The 22,607-nt window shown below is 34.9% G+C and overlaps 1 protein-coding gene across 4 annotated transcripts in view; it reads left to right on the plus strand.

The window, feature by feature from the left end:
* LOC110027217 (DNA ligase 1) overlaps positions 1-22,607 on the plus strand; it is a 75,234-nt gene that overhangs the window by 43,996 nt on the left and 8,631 nt on the right. For 3 of the 4 annotated variants that reach the window (XM_020728552.1, XM_020728550.1, XM_020728551.1), the window contains exons 11-17: positions 9,762-9,823; positions 10,007-10,078; positions 10,167-10,240; positions 10,332-10,388; positions 19,836-19,913; positions 20,027-20,104; positions 20,191-20,322. In XM_020728552.1, coding sequence (XP_020584211.1) covers positions 9,762-9,823; positions 10,007-10,078; positions 10,167-10,240; positions 10,332-10,388; positions 19,836-19,913; positions 20,027-20,104; positions 20,191-20,259 — 490 coding nt within the window. In that variant the 3' untranslated portion in view covers positions 20,260-20,322. The remainder of the gene's footprint in view (positions 1-9,761; positions 9,824-10,006; positions 10,079-10,166; positions 10,241-10,331; positions 10,389-19,835; positions 19,914-20,026; positions 20,105-20,190; positions 20,323-22,607) is intronic. The other variant, XM_020728553.1, reaches the window with a different exon arrangement.

Raw genomic sequence — 22,607 nt, forward strand, 5'->3', positions numbered from 1 at the left:
CGTAATTATGTGCAACACAAAAATGAAAAAACTTCTCCAAAATATTTAATCTTAGATTTGTTTCTTGTATAATTTATAAAAAAAACATATGTACACAATGCAATCTTTAAGCCTAATAAAAAACACCGTAATATAGAACATGCAAAAAAAAAGGCTTTTATAGACATACCATTAGTCTCACTCCACCTCACTTGCACGCTATGGGGCTTTTAATAGCAACACATGAGTAGGATTTAACCATTCCGCATATAACATCATATCTATGCTGTTTCAAAAATCAAAACAACAACTTGACATGCAAGTAAATGAACTATAAGAATGTTACGATGGGATCCCGACAAAATTGTGCAAACTAATAAAATAGAAAAAAAATGGGAAAAAGCAAACCAAGCTAAAAGAAGTGCCATGAAATCAATGCCAGAGAGTGGGGCAAATCAACATTAATAAAAAACTCCTAAAAAAATGCTCTGAAAGAAAGGACATCAGAACTAAAAATACTTCATAAAGGAGGTTGCGCTCATTTTAATACAAACCAAACATCCCCTTAATGCTTCTTGAAACCAAGCATCCCGAAAAAACAAAAAACATAACTAACAATAAAATGTTTGCAAAAGTCTGCAAGTGAAATTTTAAGATCATATGGAAAAAAATAATGAGACCGTTTACCCTTAAAATTGTGAAGCTCACCGGTAAATTAAGCAAATATTGATTTATGACCATTTTAGAATAATTTTTAATAGTTTGGGACTAAATTGGAGCATTTTAAAAGTCTTGGACTAAATTGACCACTTCTTAATAGTTGGGAGACTATTTTGGGCTTTTGCTTGTAGCATTATGTTCAAGAGATCATTCTGATTGACGTAGTTATAAAACTTTTGCTTGTTTGGTTCAATAAAAATTTTGGTGGCCTCCCAAGGGACTCGAAGTCTCTCTCACATATGGGCATCTATGGAGAGAAGAAAGATGCAAATGGTTGCTGCGCAAGACACCACAGTTGTGGCTTCCAAAGCCCACAACATCAAGAATGCATGAATGTGGTATTTGCAAATAAAATCTTGTAACATATATAATTTTCTTGTTGTGCTAAGAAATTTGAACATAGAATTTACTTGCTTTATCGTGAGTACGACCCATAAGTTTTTCCTATTGTGCTAAGAAAGTGCACATGGTTTCTACCATGGCGGAAATGGCATTATAATAAGGATTTTGGGGGTTTTAATGGATATTGTTCGATACTTGTGCTTGCAAGATGATATCGACAAGAGGAAAATGAAACAAGGCGATTTAAAACACACAACTCTCTTTTGTTCCTTTTCCCCCAATTTTTCCATTTTTCTTTTCTTCTTCTTCTTTTCTATTTTCTATTTTTTTTTCTTCTTTTCTTTTATGTAGAGAGAAAAAAGTGAGAAAGAAGGTGAATGACAAAAAAATAGGTGGCTTGAGTTTGAATGTTTGTGGTGCTTGCATCAAAGATTTGGAGTTGGAGATGGAGCGTGGTATGGTTTGCAAGTGAGGTGGCGATTGTTGTGTGGTGATTGATAATGAGGGTTATCAAAGATGAGGTTGGAGGTCGGTTGAGGGGTAAAGAGATAAAGAGGTTCAATGAGTTGCTTCTTTTTATTTTAAAAGCCCCTCTCTCTCTTTGTTATACTTCAACATCTAATCCAAAAGATGCAAGTAATGAGCACATTTAATTTTTATATGTTAAAATTGCATGTCTTATGAACTTTAGTTTGTCTTCAGTCATTGTTGCTCCTATTAATGACTTCTCCGTGGAGCTTAGGTCATGTTTACCCACTTCTTGTCCTCTATGATTTTTTCGTTTGTTACACTCAAATTAACTTTCTTAAGTCGACCGAAGGTGTTATATGGGAAGATGACTAAGTGAAATACAATTTTCACTAATGGAGATCCTAGAGTGTATTCATCAGAATCAAGTGAGTAGAGAATTTTGTACCAAATTGTCACAAGCAAGTTCTTACATTTAAATTCATTAAATATTCATTTATAATAAATATAAATTGAAAAAAAATGTGCATAATTAGTCGTTATTAAAACAATTAAATATGAAATTATATGTACCTGAAAAAAATTATATAATCACCCAAAATCTTTACATTTAAAAGCATATACCAAATGCCAAACTAGTTTGCTAAAAGTTCTCCTGCTCCTCACCCCTCCCTAAACAAACAACATTGGTATGCGGTTACCATAATTAATGTTAAAATAAGATTCAATAGATAAAGTAGGAGCAATGTGCATGATGCGCAATGATTACAATGAATAAGAACAGTAATGGAAAGTAAATATATGGAAATACTTATAGGCACATGAAATATGATTTAATTACAATGCATAAAACAGTGATAAAATAATAAAAATTATTGCTGAAAATTTCCTTTTACATTATACTATGCAAGGTCATACATATGCATTTGTTTTACTTTAATATTTTTTTTCATTGTCAACTTTCTTTGTCATAGAAATAGCACATTGTATTTGCATAACATTTATTTCATTTAATTGAGATTTCAGACAATCTTAATTTACTAGAACTAAATGAAAATATGACGCTAAATAGGACGCAATGGAGAAAAAGGATTCATGTAGCCGACCCCATGTAGTGGGATTAAGGCTTTGTTATTGTTGTTGTTGTTGAGATTTCAGACAACCATTTGGTCATAATAACTACTGATGAAATTTGATCGTTTTAATATCATGCTATATCACCAGCCCCATGATATTAATTGATTCTCTTAGATCTTTATATCAAAAGTTGAGATTTCAATTATTTTCTTTTCAGGATTTATCTAGTCAAAAATTTTGTCTTCTCTACTTATGTCATCCGTATATCTATCTAGTTATGACAATAAATATGACATTCAATTTAACATTTTATAATCAATTTCGTATGCTTTTTCTTAACCTGTATGCACGTGCAAAATTTACTTTATTAATATGCGCAAGAAATATAATATAATAACTAAAAGTAAAGAAATTGTACTTATTTTTGCAATTCTATGAGATACTGTAAATTGAAACTAATCATATATTCATTTGTATCATTAAATCAGGTTGACATAATTACCTATCCTCTGTATGAAGGATTTAAATACAAACACGCAATTAATACTTTATACTAATAAACAATAACAAACATCACTATACATACAATTTACTCCAAATTTTAGTAATTGAATGTCACTTCAGTTTTCGGGTTAGCCTCATCTAAGGCTTTCCTCGAATTCATGACCTAGTATAAATAGTTTAATAATAACCATTTTCATTAAATTGCAGGAAATTCTTAAGATTTTAGGATAAATTTTAATTCAAACCAAACTTATTTTCTATTTGTTTATACCTCAAAATAATTTCCCCACATGGTGTCCTAAATTATCTTATATTTTCTGTTTCCATGATGTGGAACGTGTGATTGCGGCGAGATTGCGGCTCTTAGGCCACAAATTCCGCAGTTATGGAATCACCACGATTCTGCAGTTATAGTATCACGATAACGGGATTGTATTACTCTTGATCTGCGATACTTTCCATGTAAGCAGGAACCGAGTGAGATTCCATCCCAGTCTACTTCGAAAGGAAGATTTATTGTCTATTGTTGCTGCTGATCCTTTTGGGGCGTACATTTCTTATTTTTCTGAATTAGAATTAGGTCTTTTTTTTTAATTTGAGGGGCTATTTTTATGTTGCTAAATTATAGTTTTGTAGTATTTTGTTTTGTTTTGAGTTTATGGGGATTGTAATATCTGAAGTAGTGGATCCCTTTCTTTTGTTAGTAGTGTGTCTGTAACTTACTTAGGAACAATTGGTTAACCTCCTTGCCACCAATGTTTCGCTGTCCGATCTGCTGTTTTTGGCCAGGAGAGCTACCGAATGACACCTATCCCTTGCCCGAATGTCGTAATACTCACATTTTATCATTCTCTTCCCATTCCACAATTACCTCCCTGCAAAACCCACTTTCCAAAAAAACCTTTTAGGAGCTCTGTAACGGTTTCGTTCCTTTTTCTCAATCTTGATAGCCAAAATTTATTCACCCATAGGTTTGGCCAGCTGGCTTACAAAAAGTTGAAGGAAATCAATTTTTTTCTTTTATATAATTATCTGTATGTTTTTCGGTATAATGATATAAAATGTAATTCTTTAGCTCTATATCAAACGCCTTCTTGCATTTTTTCCTATATTCTTTCAGCTGTCAACTTTTGTTGTACACTAAAAAGCCTAGCTTTAGTCCAAGAATAGAGATTTAGGAGGATTAATTAGGTTTTATACAAGTATAAATATATATTTATATTTATAAGATGTCATACCTAAAAACTTCAATTTCTTTTTTTTTAAATGCTGTATTTTTTTCTTCCAAGCTATTCTTGCTCTAGAGCGGCTCTCGGTTCCACCTAGGATTATAAATGAACAAATGCACTTGGATAAACATTTCGAACTTGGCTTGATTGATACTTTATCAAGTTTGTTCAAATTAGTAAATAAAGAGGCCTGAATATTTTTAAAGACTCGAAGATTAAGTGACCCAAATATAAACACTGTTTAATTTATTTATTTATATTCACGAACAAACTCGTTTGTTGTTCAACAAACAAATTTTTAAATGATTTATAGTTTTATGATATATTTATTTAATTATATTATTTAGTAGCAACTTATAATAATTTAATATCAATGCATATATTAATCTAATGCAATTCCTTCTTATTTCTTTACTTCAGTGAATCAGATCGTTAGTATTTATTTAAATTAAATAATTGCTGAAATTTACTTGTAACTTATATATTATCTTATTTAATTGTTGTATTTTGCTTTAATTCTAATTAAAACTTTATTTGATTCTTTATTTGCTTGGATTTATAAAATAATTTATTAATAACTTTATATAAAATTCCAAATACTCGTTCAAGTTGTTAACTTATTCATTAACTCATCAAAACACTCGTTCAGTTAAACTAAACAAGTCAATTATAAATCAAATGTAATTATTAAAAAAATTAAATAAGCCAAGCATGAACATGCATGTAAAAGCTTGGTTCGAGCTTGAGTCAAATATGAAAAACTTATAAATATATCAAGCCAAGTCCACTGTACGACATACTCGACTAAGCTCGGCTTGATGACAGCCCTAGGTTTTACCCCACTCCTACTGCATATTAGACGAGGTAGAGGAGAAAATCTAATGGATTAAAAGCAAATAAGGGAGCTTGAGTAATATCTATGTTTCTGTTTATATATACATTAATTAGATTAATAGTAAGATTAAAATAAATTAATCATTCTAATAAATATTTTTACTAGATTAAATACATATTTATTTGTGTACTTCTATATATCAAATTGATAAGAATAAGGTGTACGGTTCTATAAAAATGGTTTAAAGTGTATTTTGGGGTTGGAAAAAAATTGTAGTATAATTTATAATAAATTATATTTTACCCTTGTAGGCGGAGCAGAAGGGGAAGATGGAGAATAGGGAGAGTTGAGGTGGACAGGAGCAATGTGGGAAAGAGAGAGGGTTTGGCATTATTGACCTTGGAGGTTATGGTCGCACTTGAATGGGAGTTTGAGGTAGAGCAGAGATAGAGGGTGATCATGTGGATTTGTGCTCTTAAAAATGTTAGTTGTGTGTGTGATGAGTGAGAGTAAGAGAGAGAGATAGCCGTTTATGTCGTTTCATGAGAGTGCAACGAGTAGAGGGAGACACGAAGAATGGTGCTTGATTTTGGGTGCTAGGTAGGAAGTAAAAAGGGAGAGTATGAGTTGGCATGCACTCAATATAAAGAGAATGAGGTGAGGGAGGGTGAGGATAGGGTGTTAGATTGAAATAGACAGTGAGAGGGTGTTTGAGCCGGCCAAGTTTTAGGTTATTTTTTGTTTGATAATGAGGGGCAAATGGGGTGTGTTTTCAGTCGCAGTAGGGCGACGATGGGAAAGGCAATGATATAATAGAGATATAGGAGGCTTTGGAATTTAGGATTATATTTTATTAGATAAATTTAATTATTAAAAAAACAACAATAAACTTAAATTGACTAGTGGACTTTTCTCGCAATTTCTCATTGTTTGTGCGGATAAATTTGGACATATTCCCTTGTGATAACCCGTGTTATGGTATATTTCTCGGATATTTTTAGCTATTTGAACGCATTGTAGCTATTCTTTTCATGCGATAAATGAAGATTAGTTAACTTTGATTGCGGTAGAAGTGTTTCGATTCAAATTGATTTTGGAGTTAACCCAAGCCACAATAGGAAAAACAAATATTATTACTCAAGTAATTAGATGTTACAATCAGAGACGCTAAAATAGAAAATAGCAACTGATATGACACAAACACTCAACGAGGAGCGAGGGTGGAAAAGACGATTAGCAAGCAGAAAACAACAAGACAGTGGTTTACCCGAGGCTGGATAAGTAGACAACTGGAGAATGATGCGTGAGGGCTGTACGGGTTGATGGCAGCAAGGGGAAGGGTGAAAACGACAGTAGCTGCAGCAAGGATGCTGTTGGAAGCTAGCCGAAGGTTGAATAGATGGTTGGGGAGGCTGCGAGGAAGGTTGGAAGGTGGTGACAATCAATGGGGAGGGCTGTGTAGGCTGTTGGGAGGATGGCATTAAGCTTGGCAATGGGCTAGAGGAGATACCAACCAAGATGCAGGGCTGGTACGATGATGGAGAATGTGGTGCGCAGCCGAACAACCGAAGGAAGGCAGTTCTGGATAGTAGAAGCGAGGGAAAAAGGCCAGACATTGAGGAAACTATAAGAAAACAACAAAAGAGCTGTTGTCGTGGCGACCTGCAACGAGGAGGAATGCGAGATGAGTGGTAGAGATGCGGAGGGGATAGATAATATAATCGCCACCTTAGGAGAGGAATACAACCGAATGACCACTCAATCCCTTGGATACTGCTTTTGAAGGGAGAAGAATGGTCGCCGACGGTTGTTGTAAATAAAATACACGAAAAATTGACTTCCAAACTCTAATACAACACATATAAGAAATGACCATAAAGAAATGAAGGATACTGAGAAAGAAAGCATAAGAAAGGAAAGTTGGCTTATTTCAGCGCCTCTCCCGCCATATGGCTGTACCTGTGGTATTGTAGCAGCTACAATACCGTGAAATTTTGAGCGGTAAGATCCCATGTAAATCTCCCTGGGTTAGGGGGAGCTTCAACATCAGCCATCGAAGCTATTGTCTCCTTATCGTATGGCATCAGGTTGCCACGTTGAAGGTGGTGGAAATTTTGTAATCTTTCAGTAAGTCAGTCATGTTGGCGTTGGTATTTCAAAACACACCTTGATAGATTAGGTATCCATCCTGTTTTGGTACAATCATAATTGGAATTGTACGTGTATGAGTATCCTCATGAATCAAGCCTTGAGCCATGAAATTGGTTATTGACTTCTATTCTTCGTACTCGCCCGAGTGTATCTGATAAATAAGTAAGGAGTAATCAACTCTGGGTTGAAATATATGACAGATTAGACTACATTAAAGTATAACCGCTCAGGAGAGGTCTCTTATTCTCTGAAAGGATTTGGATTCTATTAGAGGATTTTCTTCCCCATAAAGCTCCAAAGATAATTTTCAAAGCTGTGGTTCACCTCTCTTGTCTGGACATTTGATAGTGGGTACACTGCTAAACTAAATCTAATATCCAAATAACTCTATTTAATCTTCCAGACGTGGCACAAAAGGGCCTCATTCTTGACTTGATTGACCTCCCTTAGTAGAGGCTACTCATGAAGGAGTCTATAGATCTGAAAAGTCGAAATTTCTTTGATCTGGATTTGCCATGCCTCAAGTTTTAGTTCCTCGAACTCAAGACTATCTTGGACAATCACTGTTAATTCAGGTAGAGTCTCTCTCATGTGCTTAGCTGGAACTATGCACATTTTTTCCGCATCAGTTGAAAGCCGATATTCCTTTGTGTCCTCTTCTTTTTCAATTTCTATTGTGTCATTATACATTCCTTCAACATCTTCATGTTCAGTGAAATATATCATCCCCTGGTTGTGCAATTTGCTTCAATATGTCAAAATCATTGGCTCTTGGAACACTTCCTGGTTGGGATAGATTTGAGAATTTGGATTGGTGCCCCTTTATTCTCTACTATGAACTAGTGTCTCGTTAGGCTGGGTCAGCTTTGTTATTCATCAGTTTGTACTCTGGCTTGGAAGGACGGATCTTCTCTTTTTTGAATGACAAGTCTCCTGGGCCGAGAATCCCCTTGGCTAAACCTGCCAATCCAGCCTTCCACTACAGCAGGGCTGCTTCAGGTAAGCCCCACGTCATTTTTATTTGTTGCCCCAGTTTTTTCGTGTTGGATCGAATTGATTGTGGGGAACATTTCTTGTTAATTTTACTATTCTGAATGCTTTGGTGGAATCTGACTTAATGAAGTGGGTAACAATTGGGCATTTTTTATTCATGCATTGTGTTTTGATAAGAATTTGTGGGATACCACGTCTGCTCTTTGTCGATATTTTTGCGTTTGACCGGATCAATGGTGGAGCAGATGTGAAGGTCAGCATATTCAAATTAATATTAAGTGCTTGATCTCTTTATTGTAAATTTTTTTTATCTCAAACTGGATTAGGATAATGTATGGCCTGAGGCTTTTGATTTGGGTGGTTTTTGGGAACGAATAGTTTTATCTTCACAGAAAGGGATAGACATTTTAGCATATTGTTAGCTTCACTATATTGTGATTTTTTTTTTGTCTGGATGAAACAAAAATATTCTTTATTTTAATTGTCAAATAATATAAGGCTGCTGAATGTTACCGTGGAGCTTTGATGCTGCTTGATAGAATGATGTGGCAGTGGAGTTTTGAATCCACTCCACGAAGCATTGTGCCAATTAATAAATTGAAATAGATGTTGATACGTTTGAGATGATGTTGAGCTTGAAGTTGTGTGAATATAACATAAGAAAAATTGCAACTGCAACTGATTCAAGGATCAGGGTAATATAACCACCATGCAAGATTTTAAATAGGGCCATTATGTACATAGCACACAATTTTTATGTATTTACATATCTCATACCTAAACTTTTATATTCACACACACATCATTCAAATTTATAAAACCACATAAAAAATAACACTCTTATCATTTTTTAAAAAGTGAAACACATCTTTTCATAGGATTAAAGCATCTAACTTCTGTTTATGTAAATATGAAAGTTTAGGTGTGAGATATGTAAATACGTAAGAATTTTGTGCTACATATGTAAAATTCCCTTAAAAAATAATTAAGGGCTGTTCTTGCTATTATGCGACGAGGTTGATTCGCATTGGATACATGGTGGTGCCTTTAATGGGCATATATTTTAATACACATGAGACGGTTGACAATAGCCAACTATTTTAGTAAAGAAACATCAGTAGGAAAATGTGACTATTTGCCTAACATATATGAAATCCTAATGCAGACTTTATGAATCACGAGTTGTCGTAACGAACTTGGTTTGACTAGGGATCTACTCCCTTCTTTCTGATACCATTTCCATTCTACATGCACATGACAAGTCAAGCTTATTATACATTCTATTCTGCCTACTTTCATGTAGGTGAAGATTAACTTGGTTGCTGAGTTTCTATATGTTGCCAGATGACTAATTTTGTTGTAAACCATGTTCATGAATGCAAACTCCTATTTTTGAGTTCATTTTTTTTCCTTTAATAAGTTGTTTTTGCTTTTTCTATCTGTGAAGTTATTCATTGATGCAGTGTAGGAGACACTTTAGATCTGGTGCCCATTGCAGCCTTCCATGGCCGCGGAAAACGCACAGGTACCTATTTGCATAATACTTCAATTGACTTCTATTGAATGAATTTTTCCAGCTTAACATTTCCTCCTCCAGTATTGGCACATTGGTGTCTCTTAGTTCAATATTGTATTTCTGAATAAAATAGGTACGTTTTTTTTTTTTGCTCAGTTAAAATGTTCATTTGATTTCCTTGCAATGGGGCAGGTGTTTATGGTTCTTTTCTTCTTGCTTGCTATGATGAACAAAATGATGAATATCAAAGCATATGTAACATTGGTGAGAGGTTTTTTCTTCATATAGGCTAATTGTTTCATTGCCAACTTTCTTTTTGATCTTGACAAAGTAATCATTATACATTCTCCAGGTACTGGATTTTCTGAATTGCAGCTTGAAGAGAGGTCCAAAAGTCTTGGAAGTAAAGTTATTTCAAAACCAAAAGTAAATTTTTAATGTCATATTGTAGTGCGCCCGTCTATTTATTTCTGTTTTCTTTGTAATCGTGTGATATCTGGCTTACATCTCATTTCAGCCATACTACAGAGTAGCTGATTCAATGAATCCTGATGTCTGGTTCGAACCTGCAGAGGTATTTTGATATGCTATTACATGGTTTTATTTTATTTTATTTTTTCAGTTACATAATTTTCTTGCTCTAATTTTTTTCATTTTGAGAAAATTGTCAAAATATTTCTCTATGTAAAGAAGCCATTTTGAGTCGCAGTCTATTGTATTAAACTAGTGCCCAGATTCCTTTAATGGGGGTTGGAATTTTTCTTCCTTTAAAAGAGACTGGAGACTATTTTAGTCCATATTAAAAGTGTCTAGGGATTAAATTAGTACTTTTATAGACCGTAGGATTAAAATGGCCCCCATAAAAGTTAGGAAACCATTTTGATTTTTTTCTCTACATTTAAAAAATAAAATCCAAGAATTATTGCTGAAAATAGTGGGTGTTGTGAATCCTTAATAGTGCATTTAAAAACCCTTAATTGTGTGTTGTGCGTGCTTTTTTCTGCTTTTTTAATTTTATTATCTGCATTATTTGTATATTCTTAATCTCTCCAATTATTAACTTTGTATCAGACCTATGATTACTTTGATTAGCAGTTTTAATCTTTAATCATACCTCTTTACGGGCACAAAGATGCAAACATATAATGGAAAACTGATTATTGATGATAATATTGCAAGTCTAAATTCATCTTGGCACATTCATGATTGGTATCAGTAGATAATAGATGATCAGTTGAACAACTCTTCGCTCTTGCAATTATAAATTAAAGTGGTTGAGGACAAGGGATAACCTAATCTTCTTTATACTATTCCCGTGAACTTACCTTAACCATCTTTTTCGGAGATGAGGTTAAAGATTGATATGAATTGCCAATCTTCTATTTGACATCCACCAAACTCCCACCATCTCAACTCGCTTTGATGCAAGTGCACACAGGGATACAAGCTCAATTGTGCGCATATGATCTTCTAGCTGGCACCATTTCACAGATCAGCTGGAGGGATTCATGTGATAATTTAATTGCGCATGCATAATGACTTAAAAACTGGGAGTTTGAAAGAGTTAAGTGCAAAAGTACGAAAAGCTAAGTGAAGTGTAAGTTCGAAAGCATAAATTGTAAGCTTCTTGCAATTATATTTCGGTTATTATTTATCAAATAACGAAGATATTGGAGTTTTAAGTAGTAAATAATAAGTTATTTAGAAAATATGGGCTTGATTAATTGTATATACATTGTATGTCGAAGTTCATCTCCAAATTATAGTTTTGTAAATTTACTAAAAAAAAAGAGATTAACATGAAATGAATTAAACTAGTCATTTGATATAGTTTTAAGTGACTTTCCACGTGGCAATAGTCAAAAGTAAAGAATAAAAATAAAACCCAACGCAAATATTCATATTAATAGAGTGCTGAAGAGTTTCAGATTTAGTTTTTTAATAAGGAATGCATAGTTTTTTTTTTGTTGTGACGGCACATAAAGAAATAAGATTCCCTATTAGGACTACAAAATGTAAACATTGTTTTCAAGAAATTCATTGCCGGAAGAATTGAAATAATTATATGGGAGACTTTTTCATTTAGTGGTAAAGCATATTCTATCAAGTTTCAGTTTTATTTTTATAATAATGAATTGTAACCCGTGCTAGGAATGTGATTCTTTGTTTATATATTGTCTTGATAAAGTGCGAGCTAGCTTGAAAGCATTGAAAGCATTTGAAACAAGATGATATATTGTCTTTATATTATTGCTTCAAAGTAAAGGGAGAGGATTGCGCTTCAAAACAAGATGATTTGGCTTCATGTTAGCTTGAAAGCACTGTAGGAAAGCCTTACTTCCAGTATAGAAAATTAGCCTTCAAAGTGAGCTTTTAAAAGAACGATTATTATTAATGATACTATCAAAGGCTTTTTAGTGTTCTTGGACCCACATGAAGCAAACATTCCTCTTCAAATTTGCAATAGGTTGATCTCTTCCTGTTATGTTTGATATAAATTATCGAATGAACGTAAGTTGTACTTGCAATAAAACTGATGAAGACTCTTCAGCAATTTCATGTTCACAATTGCTTTGATTTTATCAAAACAAACTTCAATTTTTCAATGATGTATGAGGTAGCTGATAATTTTTTTTAATATCTCAGAAACATATTTAAGGGGCTTCATCTTAAGATCGAACTTTTTAAATCTTTTGAATATGATTTTTAGATCATGATGATCTTTGTGATTTTTGCTTTTGACAACAATATCATGAACAAACATTCTACTTTTTGGTGAACAATGTCATTAAAGATGCATGTTATAGGCTCTTTCATAAGTTGCTTCAACATTCTTTAAACCGAAAGACACGTCAATATAACAAAACCTGTCAATGTGTCTTGAATGATATATGATTCTCATATGCGGGAGCCATTTTAATAGGGCTATATCTTGACGATCTATCCGTAAATGAGAACATGTCATACTTTGAAAAGTTGTCTGCCAACAAATCTATTATTGGAAAAGTTATCTTTGGGAAATGTTTTATAAGCTCATGGAAGTCATACACTTGAATTTGACTTTTTTTTCATGAGTATAATGTTGGTGATCTAAACGGCATATTTTCTTCTCAAATAATTTTTTTCTTTGATGAGCTTTTTGTTTTATATTGTTACCCATTCCTTTATCTGAAGTCTTATTTTCTTCAGAGCTTGTTTACGAAGTACTGCTTTCAGATTAATGTGTAGTCCGTGAATTGTTATACCAAGGGTTAAATCGGGCATTTATATGTCTAGCTTAAGAAATTCATGAATTTCGAAGTAGCTCTTTCATTTCACTTTTAGTTTCATAAATGAGAGCATTGATGAAGATCAGGCGAGGGCCTTTCTCAAATTTCAAATTAAATTCTTTTAACTCATCCGTCATGGAAGTTTGCCTATCATCTTTAAGCTCTCCAAATGATGGCTTAACTTTTATGCTTTGGTTGTTTGCAAGGTTGAGTTCATAAAAAATGATCATCATCATTAACTTTAATTCCATAACTCTTTTTTGCTATTGAGGATACTTGAGGAAATAAATCCAAGGCATCTAGTGGCTTGATTATCACTTCTTCATGATACATGTAGACATTTTTGCCTTTAAATCATTTTAAATTATCAAGGTTGTTGTTTATTGATTCTAGAATGAACTTTCTGATTGCTCATTATTTTTTAGGATCTTCACGGAATAAGATAAATGCATTTTTGTAGATGCTATGAAGTTCTGCCCTTTAGTACTTCGCAGAATTGTATAATAAATTTATTGGTCCACCATTTCTCATCATATGATGTACATAACATGTCTTCAATTCTCTTACAATATGGAACTTGTGTGGGGTAATCTCTTTGAAACTTTGAGGGATAGACATAATGATGAATATATATTTTATACTGATAGATTGGGCATTCTCCTTGAAGAGACACATTGAACCTTACTTTCATAAGTAGATTGAAATCACAATTTGATTGGGAATATTTAGCCTTTAATTTTCTTTAGCTGAAAGCCTATATTTTCCATTGATCTTTTTAGGAGCATCATCCTCGTCTTTTGTATCACTTCCCAAGTGAGGAGCAACTCTCTTCAATTTAAGCTGTGTATAATTTCTTTTAGCAATAGTCGGTGCTGCCTTCATTTTTTAATATTGTTTAATTCCTCCTCTTATTTGGTTTTTTTTTTTTTTAACAGTTTTGAAGTTGATGCCATAATTTTGAAAGGTTGTGGTGGCTTGGGTTTTTTTTAAAATGAAATATTTGAAAACCTCATAGATTTGTTTTTCATGGATTGTGAAAAGTTGAATATTGAATCATGAATTTTTTCCAATTCTTTAAATGCATGCATTGACACAATGTAAATAAAACCACGTCGTACACGTAGTCCCGACGGACCCAAGAGAACTTTAAACAAAGTATCGGCATCAATCACATGAAATTTAGCTTATGTATGAAGTTTCCCAAAAGCTTTGACAATTGTGACCATAGCTATTCCAAAGTCGTTCGTTTAGGTGAAAGTATGCCATTTGATGTCCAGGAGTCACCATTCTTTATCACATTTTTGCATGGCTAGTTGTGACCCAGGATTCTTTGCACCTTTTATGATACAGATCTAGTGATCCTTGATGTTATTCGGAAAGTGGCTTTAGAGGGGAGGTGATTGGGGAATGGCAAGGGAAAGGTAATATGCAAGTTCAACGGCTTGGAGCGGATTATAGGGATTATAGGGATTAGGCGGCTGTTAGACAGCAGCTCGCTGTCGGTCGGCGGCTATTCCGGCTGCAAACAGCGATCAAAAGGCAATTCGTTGAGGAACAGGTGGCTGGACAGTGAACCAGATGGGATAAATGGCGGTTTCCCTGAAAATCAGCAGGTTGGATGGCGATTTGGCAATATATGGCGGCGAGGGGGTTCCACAAGCTGTTCCTATTTAAAATACAGGCACATCACTTGCAAAATAAAATGATAAAACATTATGGAGAGCAAATTTTAGAGAAAATACTTCTCAATTCATCAAATCAGAAAATTAAAACTTGAAAACCCTATTATAACACATAGAATCTCTCAATAGAAAAATTCCTAATTAGAAATAAGAAAATAGAAAATCACTAGAAAGGAAGGAATGAAAGAATGAAATTTGTAGAAAATGAAAAGAAAATACAAAAGAAAACGGAATCCCTCTGTCCCATCTTCCGTGACCGCAGGTATATTGTGATCCCCCAATACTAGCACAGTAAGACGCTCCCACACCATTCTCCCTAAGTAGGAGGAGCTTCGTCTTCTTCCTAGGAGACTTCTAGAATCGATATATCATCACCATAATAAAGTCACCATGTTGCCGAGTCAGAGCCAGTTCCATTGCAAAGTCTATGCTCACGTCTATTTCATGTAACTCCAAAACACATACCTCATTCAAAAGTCGATTATGATAGAATAAGTAATTATCCTTCCTTAGTACAACTTGAGATGAAATTGCTCATAGAAAGGCACTCTCATGGACTGAGCCTCTAGCCATTAAATATATAACCTGCATTTCCCATTGATACTTGACCAAGCGTTTCTGATAAAAAAGTATGTATGGAGAAACTAACTATGGAGTGAAATCTTAGTGGTAACCACCCAATACGTAAAGTGTCAATCATGGTATCTGACATTTCCTTCGATAGGGGATACCCCTTTTCAGATACCAGTTCACCATATTCATTATCTTCTAGAATAACCAATGTTAATCTAATTGGAGTCTCTCTCATGGGCTCAACTTGAATCGCTAGCATCTCTTCTGCCTCGACTTGAAATTGAAACTCACCTCTGATGTTTCATCCTCTCCTATGTCATTGTCTCTTTTTTCAACCGCTCTCTGCTTAATGAAAGAGATCATATTCTTATTTGGGCAATCTGATGAACTATTCCCAAAATTGTGACACTTGACACACTTTCTGGCTGGGGAGAATTTGGGAGTGTTGGTTGTTTCCCACCTATTTTCTCCCACATGTTCTCTACTCTGAACTAGTTTGTCCTGTGGTTGGGTCGGTTTGGGCGTTGCATTGGGTGTACTCTTGTTGTTTGAACCGATGATTGAATCTTGTTTTAAGGGTGGCGTGGACCTGATACTAATGTGTTGTTTCTTCACCTTCAAAGCTAAGGTCTAGACATTTTGTAATGTTCAATAAGACTGCAACTGTACCACTTTGCCAATAGACGATCTCAATCTCATTAGATATTGAGCTATGGTGTTCTTTTCGAGCTCCACTAACCCACACTTCAACATAAGTTACTCGAACTCAGTTTTGTACTTCTCTACAGAAGAATCTCTCTGGTGTAGATGATAGATTCTTAAAAACAGATCCTGTTGATAATGCAGGGGAAGGTATTTGCGTTTCATCTCTCATTTCATTTTGGACTAGGTAGCAATTTTATCTTTTCCTTCCCGTTGTCAAAGTTGCTTCAGGCTTTCCCACCACAATGAAACATTTTTCCTAAGCTTGATATTTATCAGTTTAACGCTCTTGTCTTGAAGAACACCCTTGTACTCAAACGTTTGATCCATTGTTAGAAGCCATTCAGTAAACTCATATGGGTTCATGTGGCTGTCGAAATCAGGTAAATCCAACTTCACTCCATGTTCATGACTTCTCCGCTGTTAGTACATGCTGAATCGAGGTAGTGGTCATTCTTCAGTGAAAATTTTCTGGTGGAAGTGATTCGTTTCCTCATTTCGATCTAACGATTCATTGTTGTGGCTATAGATGGTTTCACTAGATTTTCTCCTCTCACAGGCGTCAAGCCTCTATTTGAAATGACGAATTTCTATTTGCATGTTTTCCGTTGTAAGCTTCTGAACACCTCCTTGCAATTCAAGGTTGGTGGGGGGCTTAGGTTTTGGTGGTAGGTGTCAAGGTGAAATTTTGGTAGAGGTAGAAAATTGAATTTAAAAAATTTAGGATTAGGCCTTAGAATTGTGCGGGGAAGGATATGAGAATCGTGAGATTTTTTTTTCTTTTTGTGGAATTTTTGATTGGGATAAGAAAGACAAAACCCTAAAAATTCTAGGGCTTGCTGGGTTTTGATATCAAATGATACCGATCTAGGGCTCCTAGGTGATACTCGGGAAGCGAGTATAGAGGGGAGGTGATTGGTAATGGCAAGGGAAAGTTAATATGTGAGTTCGACGGCATTTGGAGTGGATTGCAGGGATAAGGCGGCTGTTGAACTGCAGTTTGGTGTCGTTCGGTGGCTGCTCCAGCTGCAAACAACAATCCAACGACGATTCAAAATGTTATGGGTGGCTGGAAAGCTAATCGGAAGGGATAAACGGCAGCTTCCTAACAGCTTGGACAGCTTCTCGGTTGAAAATCAGCATGTCGGACGGTGATACAATGATATATGGGCGGCGAGGGGGTTACACCACCTATTCCTAAGCGATACACACACATCATTTGCAAAAAGAAATGATGCAATACTCCGGAGAATAAATTTAAGATTAAACACTTTTAGATTCATCAAATTAGAGAACTAAAACTTCAAAACCTTATTACCACACATATAATGGCCTTGTTTGAAAGGGTGACCGACCTCCGTGGAGACACAATGTGAGTTGAGAGAACACCCGTCGTATGTTTGGCATATCATCTTCTCCAAAATTGCTTCTGCCGCAACGTTATTTTTTTGCCATTTTGGATTGCGAGTTTGGTCCTCTATTCCGCTATTTCGGATCGTCATTCAGATGTTTCGGAAAGCGAATGTCCAAAATACCTTGCTGGTATTCTCCACCTTGTCCTATCTCCGTCATCCACATCCACTTACACTCCGATCAAAGGTTTCGTTGTTTCGAACCCGAAGATTGAGAATAGCTGACGACTCCTCTGGCAAGCTCTGAAAGAATGGCTTTATGGCCAGGAAATCTCTGCTTCGAAGCCCGATCACATCTGATAGCTTGAATAACATATTCACCTTCTCTCTGCCCCCCTCAAATCTTGACATGAAACCAGTTAAGTACTCTTTGATGATCAAAGTTAAGTAAGCATTGATGCTAGTTATTAGACCTTGAGGCACCGCATAGATCATTAAAATAAAAAAAAGAAAACAATGAAGCAAGACTGGAACCCATGCTCAAAGCTTTTTTTTTCATGATTTTGTGGTGAGGATAAGTGTAGGAATGGATTAAAACAACATCCAAACATTTGATTTCTTTGGATAGTAACTCCTTCAAGAGAGGTTTTGCTTCGAGGCTGAGCGGATTTGATGGAGACACCTTTGAGCATTCTATTGCAATGAATGCTCTTCCCTTGATAGCTGACTGAAAATGCATGCAAATTGGATCTATTAATAAAAATTTAAGAGCTTTATGCATGGAAGAGAATTCAAATACTGTCAGTTTTCACTCCGAGCAGAGATCTTAAAGTCGCAGACTGGTCGTCCTGCCATCAACTCTGTTCCGGTTGCTGTGAAAATGAAGTATGACAGTTCCATTTACTCCTCGATAGAAACACATACTTATACAAACGTTCCTTCACATAAATCATGAATGGTATCGAGCTTTTCTTCGACACCTTCTCCATGGCTGCTCCTATGCTCTGGAAGTCCTCTGTTCCATCCTTCGCTAGCTCCTCATTCGCCCTCAACTTTCCTTTTGCCGGCAGCTATGCATCTCAAAGCACATGGAGACGGAGAGACGCAGGGGGTGGATATCAGGGATATTTTATTCTTGTATCTGAGAACTCATGATTAAAAATGATAAAAAATTATTCGAACAGATTATCAATTTTAATAACCGTAATTTTATATTGTTGTTTATTTTGAAGCTACTTTTAAAGGAGTTTTTATGAAAGATGAAGCTCTCTCAAACGAAGTGAAAATCTCCCAATAGAAAAAAAAAATCCTAATTGGAAATTAAGAAAATAGGAAAGGATTAGAAAGGAAGGAAACAAAGAGGGAAACTTGTAGAAGATAAGGAAGAAAAAAATAAAACGGGATCTCTTGGTTCAGCTTCCTATGATTACGGTAGTATCACGATCTCGTGATACTGGGACGGTAAGACATTCCCATGCCATTTTAGGTGGCTGTGGCTTTTGGTGAATGCTATTTAATGTGCAAATGGTTCATGTTCTATTTTGGCGCTTGACAGACCGTTCAAGCGATTTAAAATGTGAGAACACATGATGAATCGTCATATCTAATAATTTGTACATACTATTGAGTACCTTGCTTATAGCGATGTATTATCAAAGTTCTATTATTTTTTTGTACCTTTACATGCCTACTTCAAATTACAGTTTTCCTAGATCACCCATTTGGTTTAAAACATCCTTTATGATACGGGGTTGGGCATGGGGTTAGTTGAATGATATGAAAGTGTAGCAACTGAATGATTGCGAATTTTTTTTTTTTTATTTTGCATTTATTTGTGGAATTTTCATTGTAGTTACTATTATTTCGTTTAGTGGATCAGGGATGACAGTCCCATCAGAAACTTCTTTCCACTTGAGCGTTTTTGGCTATCTTGAGGACGTATTAGAATCTTATCAAATTGTAATCAATCAATTAGCACTTAAGTAATTAACTCATTCTTGTGATTCCTTCTTCGTGCTTCGATAAAAACATTTCATTTCAATCGATTTGATCATTACAAAGAACCATAATAGATAGATGAACTGGAAATGTTACCCTTTTCTGGTGGTAAATAGGTTCCATCCCAACTGAATGGATCATTGCAAAAACCTTCATTTGTAGATAAATTGTAGGCTTCTACTTTTTTTTACAAGTCGACCAGCCCTAACTCTGAAATGTAAATACCAATATAGGTCTCCAAATTCTTGCTAGACTCCGTGACACTGCTACAAGTGCTGACAAAAAAAACATTTAGAACTTTGAGATGATCTATTTTTGCATATTGTTTATTATGGTGGATGCTTGAAGATGATTATTTTAATGCACATTCCTTTTTGTAGTTTTGATACTGATTCTATTTTTCCACTGAAAATTTCATTGATTGATGTTTTCATTTTTTTTCAAGGTTTGGGAAGTAAAGGCAGCGGATTTGAGCATTAGTCCTGTTCATCGTGCCGCTTTTGGCATTGTGGATCCAAATAAGGTTCTGAAATGGTCACTTTTTTCTTTTTTTCTCTTTTTGGGGGATCATGCTTTAGTTTGCCAAAATGTAATAAAATTGCAACAATATATTTTTTAATTTTAAAATACATTTAGGGTATTTCTCTGCGATTTCCTCGTCTACAACATGTCCGAGATGACAAAAACCCAGAACAAGCCACAACATCTGAGCAGGTATTTGTTTGATGTCATTTAAGCTGGCCAGCTTTATTGTCGTGGGCCTATTTTCCTTACGGAGATTACAAAATTTTCTTTGGTAGGTTGCTGAGATGTATCGTGCACAAAAGATCAATCATATGAAAAATCAGGAGGAAGAGGATGACGAATGACATGGTTTTCTACTTGCAATCAAGTCTATCATTTCTTTTGAAGTTGGCAGTGTAGTTTTCCAGGTAGAGTCTAATGCATTTTCTTGATAAAATTTTTCTTATTCTACCTTCTTTTGCTAAGTACTTTGCCTATTAACTGTAAATCTTGTAACTTCAACGCCTTTTACCTTTTTGTTTCAGAGCATTTTATTCCTTTTAATCTTTTTGTTCAATTAGTATGCTTTATAGTTTAATCTTTGAATTGATAATACAAGGTATTATATAGGAGATTACAAGTAGAAAAAACTAGGAAACTATTTCACTAATTCCCTTAATTTAAGGGATTACACAAATTAATTAGGAAACTATTTCACTAATTCCCTTAATTTAAGGGATTACAAATTAATTATAATTTCCTCAATTTAAGGGAATTACAATTAATTCTCCCAACCTTATTTCCATCTCAGACACATCTCGACACTCCCCCTCAAGCTGAGGAATAGATATCTTCCATTCTCAGCTTGGATACAAGATACAAGATCATGGAAACTTTTAACCCCTTTGTTAGAACATTGACTAATTGTATTTCTGATGGAACATAGCCTTTCTGATAGAACATATGACATACACACTAACCCTTCCTCCAGTTTTTCTTTGATGAAATGTCCTATCAATTTCAATATACTTTGTCCTATCATGTTGTATAGGATTATGAGCTATATTAATAGCTGACTTGTTGTCACAGTAGAGCTTCATAGGACCCTCCCATTGGATTCTCAATTCTTCTCAAATCATTCTCAATTCATCCAAAATGATTCTCAGCCACAGTAATTCACATAATCCTTGAGCAATAGCCCTGAACTCTGATTCTGCAGATGACCTTGCCACCACATTTTGCTTATTGCTCCTCCATGTCACTAGGTTATCTCCAAGAAAAGTACAATATCCTGTAGTTGATCTTTTATCCACTAGGGAGCCAACATAGTCAACGTCGGTGTAGGCTTCCAGAGTAAGAGTGTCATTCCTTTTGAACAAGATTTCTTTTCTCGGATTGTCTTTCAAGTAATGCAGTACCCTGTAGGCAGCCTAAAGATGAGGTTCTCTTGGATCATGCATGAATTGACTGATCATACTTACAGAATATGCTATGTCTGGTCGAGTGTGAGCAAGGTATATGAGTTTGCCAACCAATCTCTCTGGTAGTCTGCCAACCAATCTCTGGTACATTCTTTTATCCACAGCTGGTTCTTCTTTAGCTTCTCCCAACTTATAGTTTGGATCTATTGGTGGCTTACACCGCTTACACCCAGTTTTCCCTGTTTCTGCCAATAAATCAATCACGTACTTCTGCTAAGATATGAAGATCCCCTGTGTGTAATATGCACCTCAAGACCGAGGAAGACTTTAATTTCCCCAGTTCCTTTGTTTCAAATTCTTTTACTAGTCTCAGCTTCAATTCATGCTTCTCTTTCTCATCATTTCCAATCACTATGATGTCGTCAATATAAACTGAAAGAGCAGTCACTCCCCCTACAGTTGAATGTTTAATGAAAAGAGTGTGGTCACCATGGCTTTGTTTATACCCAGATTCCTTCATGACTCTTGCAAATCTGTCAAACCATGTCAAACCATGCTCTAGGAGAACCATGCTCTAGGAGATTGTTTTAACCCATAAATGACATTTTTCAGCTTGCACACCTTGTTGCCTGTGTCCTCTTCAAATTTCGGAGGGATGTTCATGCAGATTTCCTCATTTAGGTCACCATGAAGGAATGCATTCTTAACATCATACTGTAGCAGTTGCCAATTGAAATGAACAGCCAATGATAACTAGGGCTGTCAAAAAAGCTCGTTGTTCGCGAACAGTTCGTGTTCGGTTCGTCAATGAGTTCGTGTTTGATTCGTTCGATAAGTAAACGAGACAAACGCGAACAAATTTTTTTTGTTCGGTTAGTGAAACGAACCAAACACGAACAGTGATGCGTTCGTTCGTGTTCGAATCGTTATTGTTTGAAATATAAAATAATATAAAATAATTATATATAAAAAATTTATTATATTTTAAAACATTAAATTTTATAAATTATAATATATAATAAAATAATAATAATAATATATTAATATACTATAGTAGTAATATACTAATATAGATATTGTATATTTATATAATATAAGTTATATAATTAATATATAATATTATTTTTATATATTAATATTAGGGATGTCAAACTGGCTCGTCGTTCGCGAACAGCTCGTGTTCGGTTCGTGTTCGGCTCGTTCGTTAAGAAACGAACACGAGCTTATTTCAAACAAACTAAATTTTAAATGAACCGAACACGAACACAAGCTTTGTTCGTTCGTGTTCGGTT

Source organism: Phalaenopsis equestris, unplaced genomic scaffold, assembly GCF_001263595.1.
Source record: "Phalaenopsis equestris unplaced genomic scaffold, ASM126359v1 Scaffold000421, whole genome shotgun sequence".
Taxonomy (NCBI): Eukaryota; Viridiplantae; Streptophyta; class Magnoliopsida; order Asparagales; family Orchidaceae; genus Phalaenopsis; species Phalaenopsis equestris.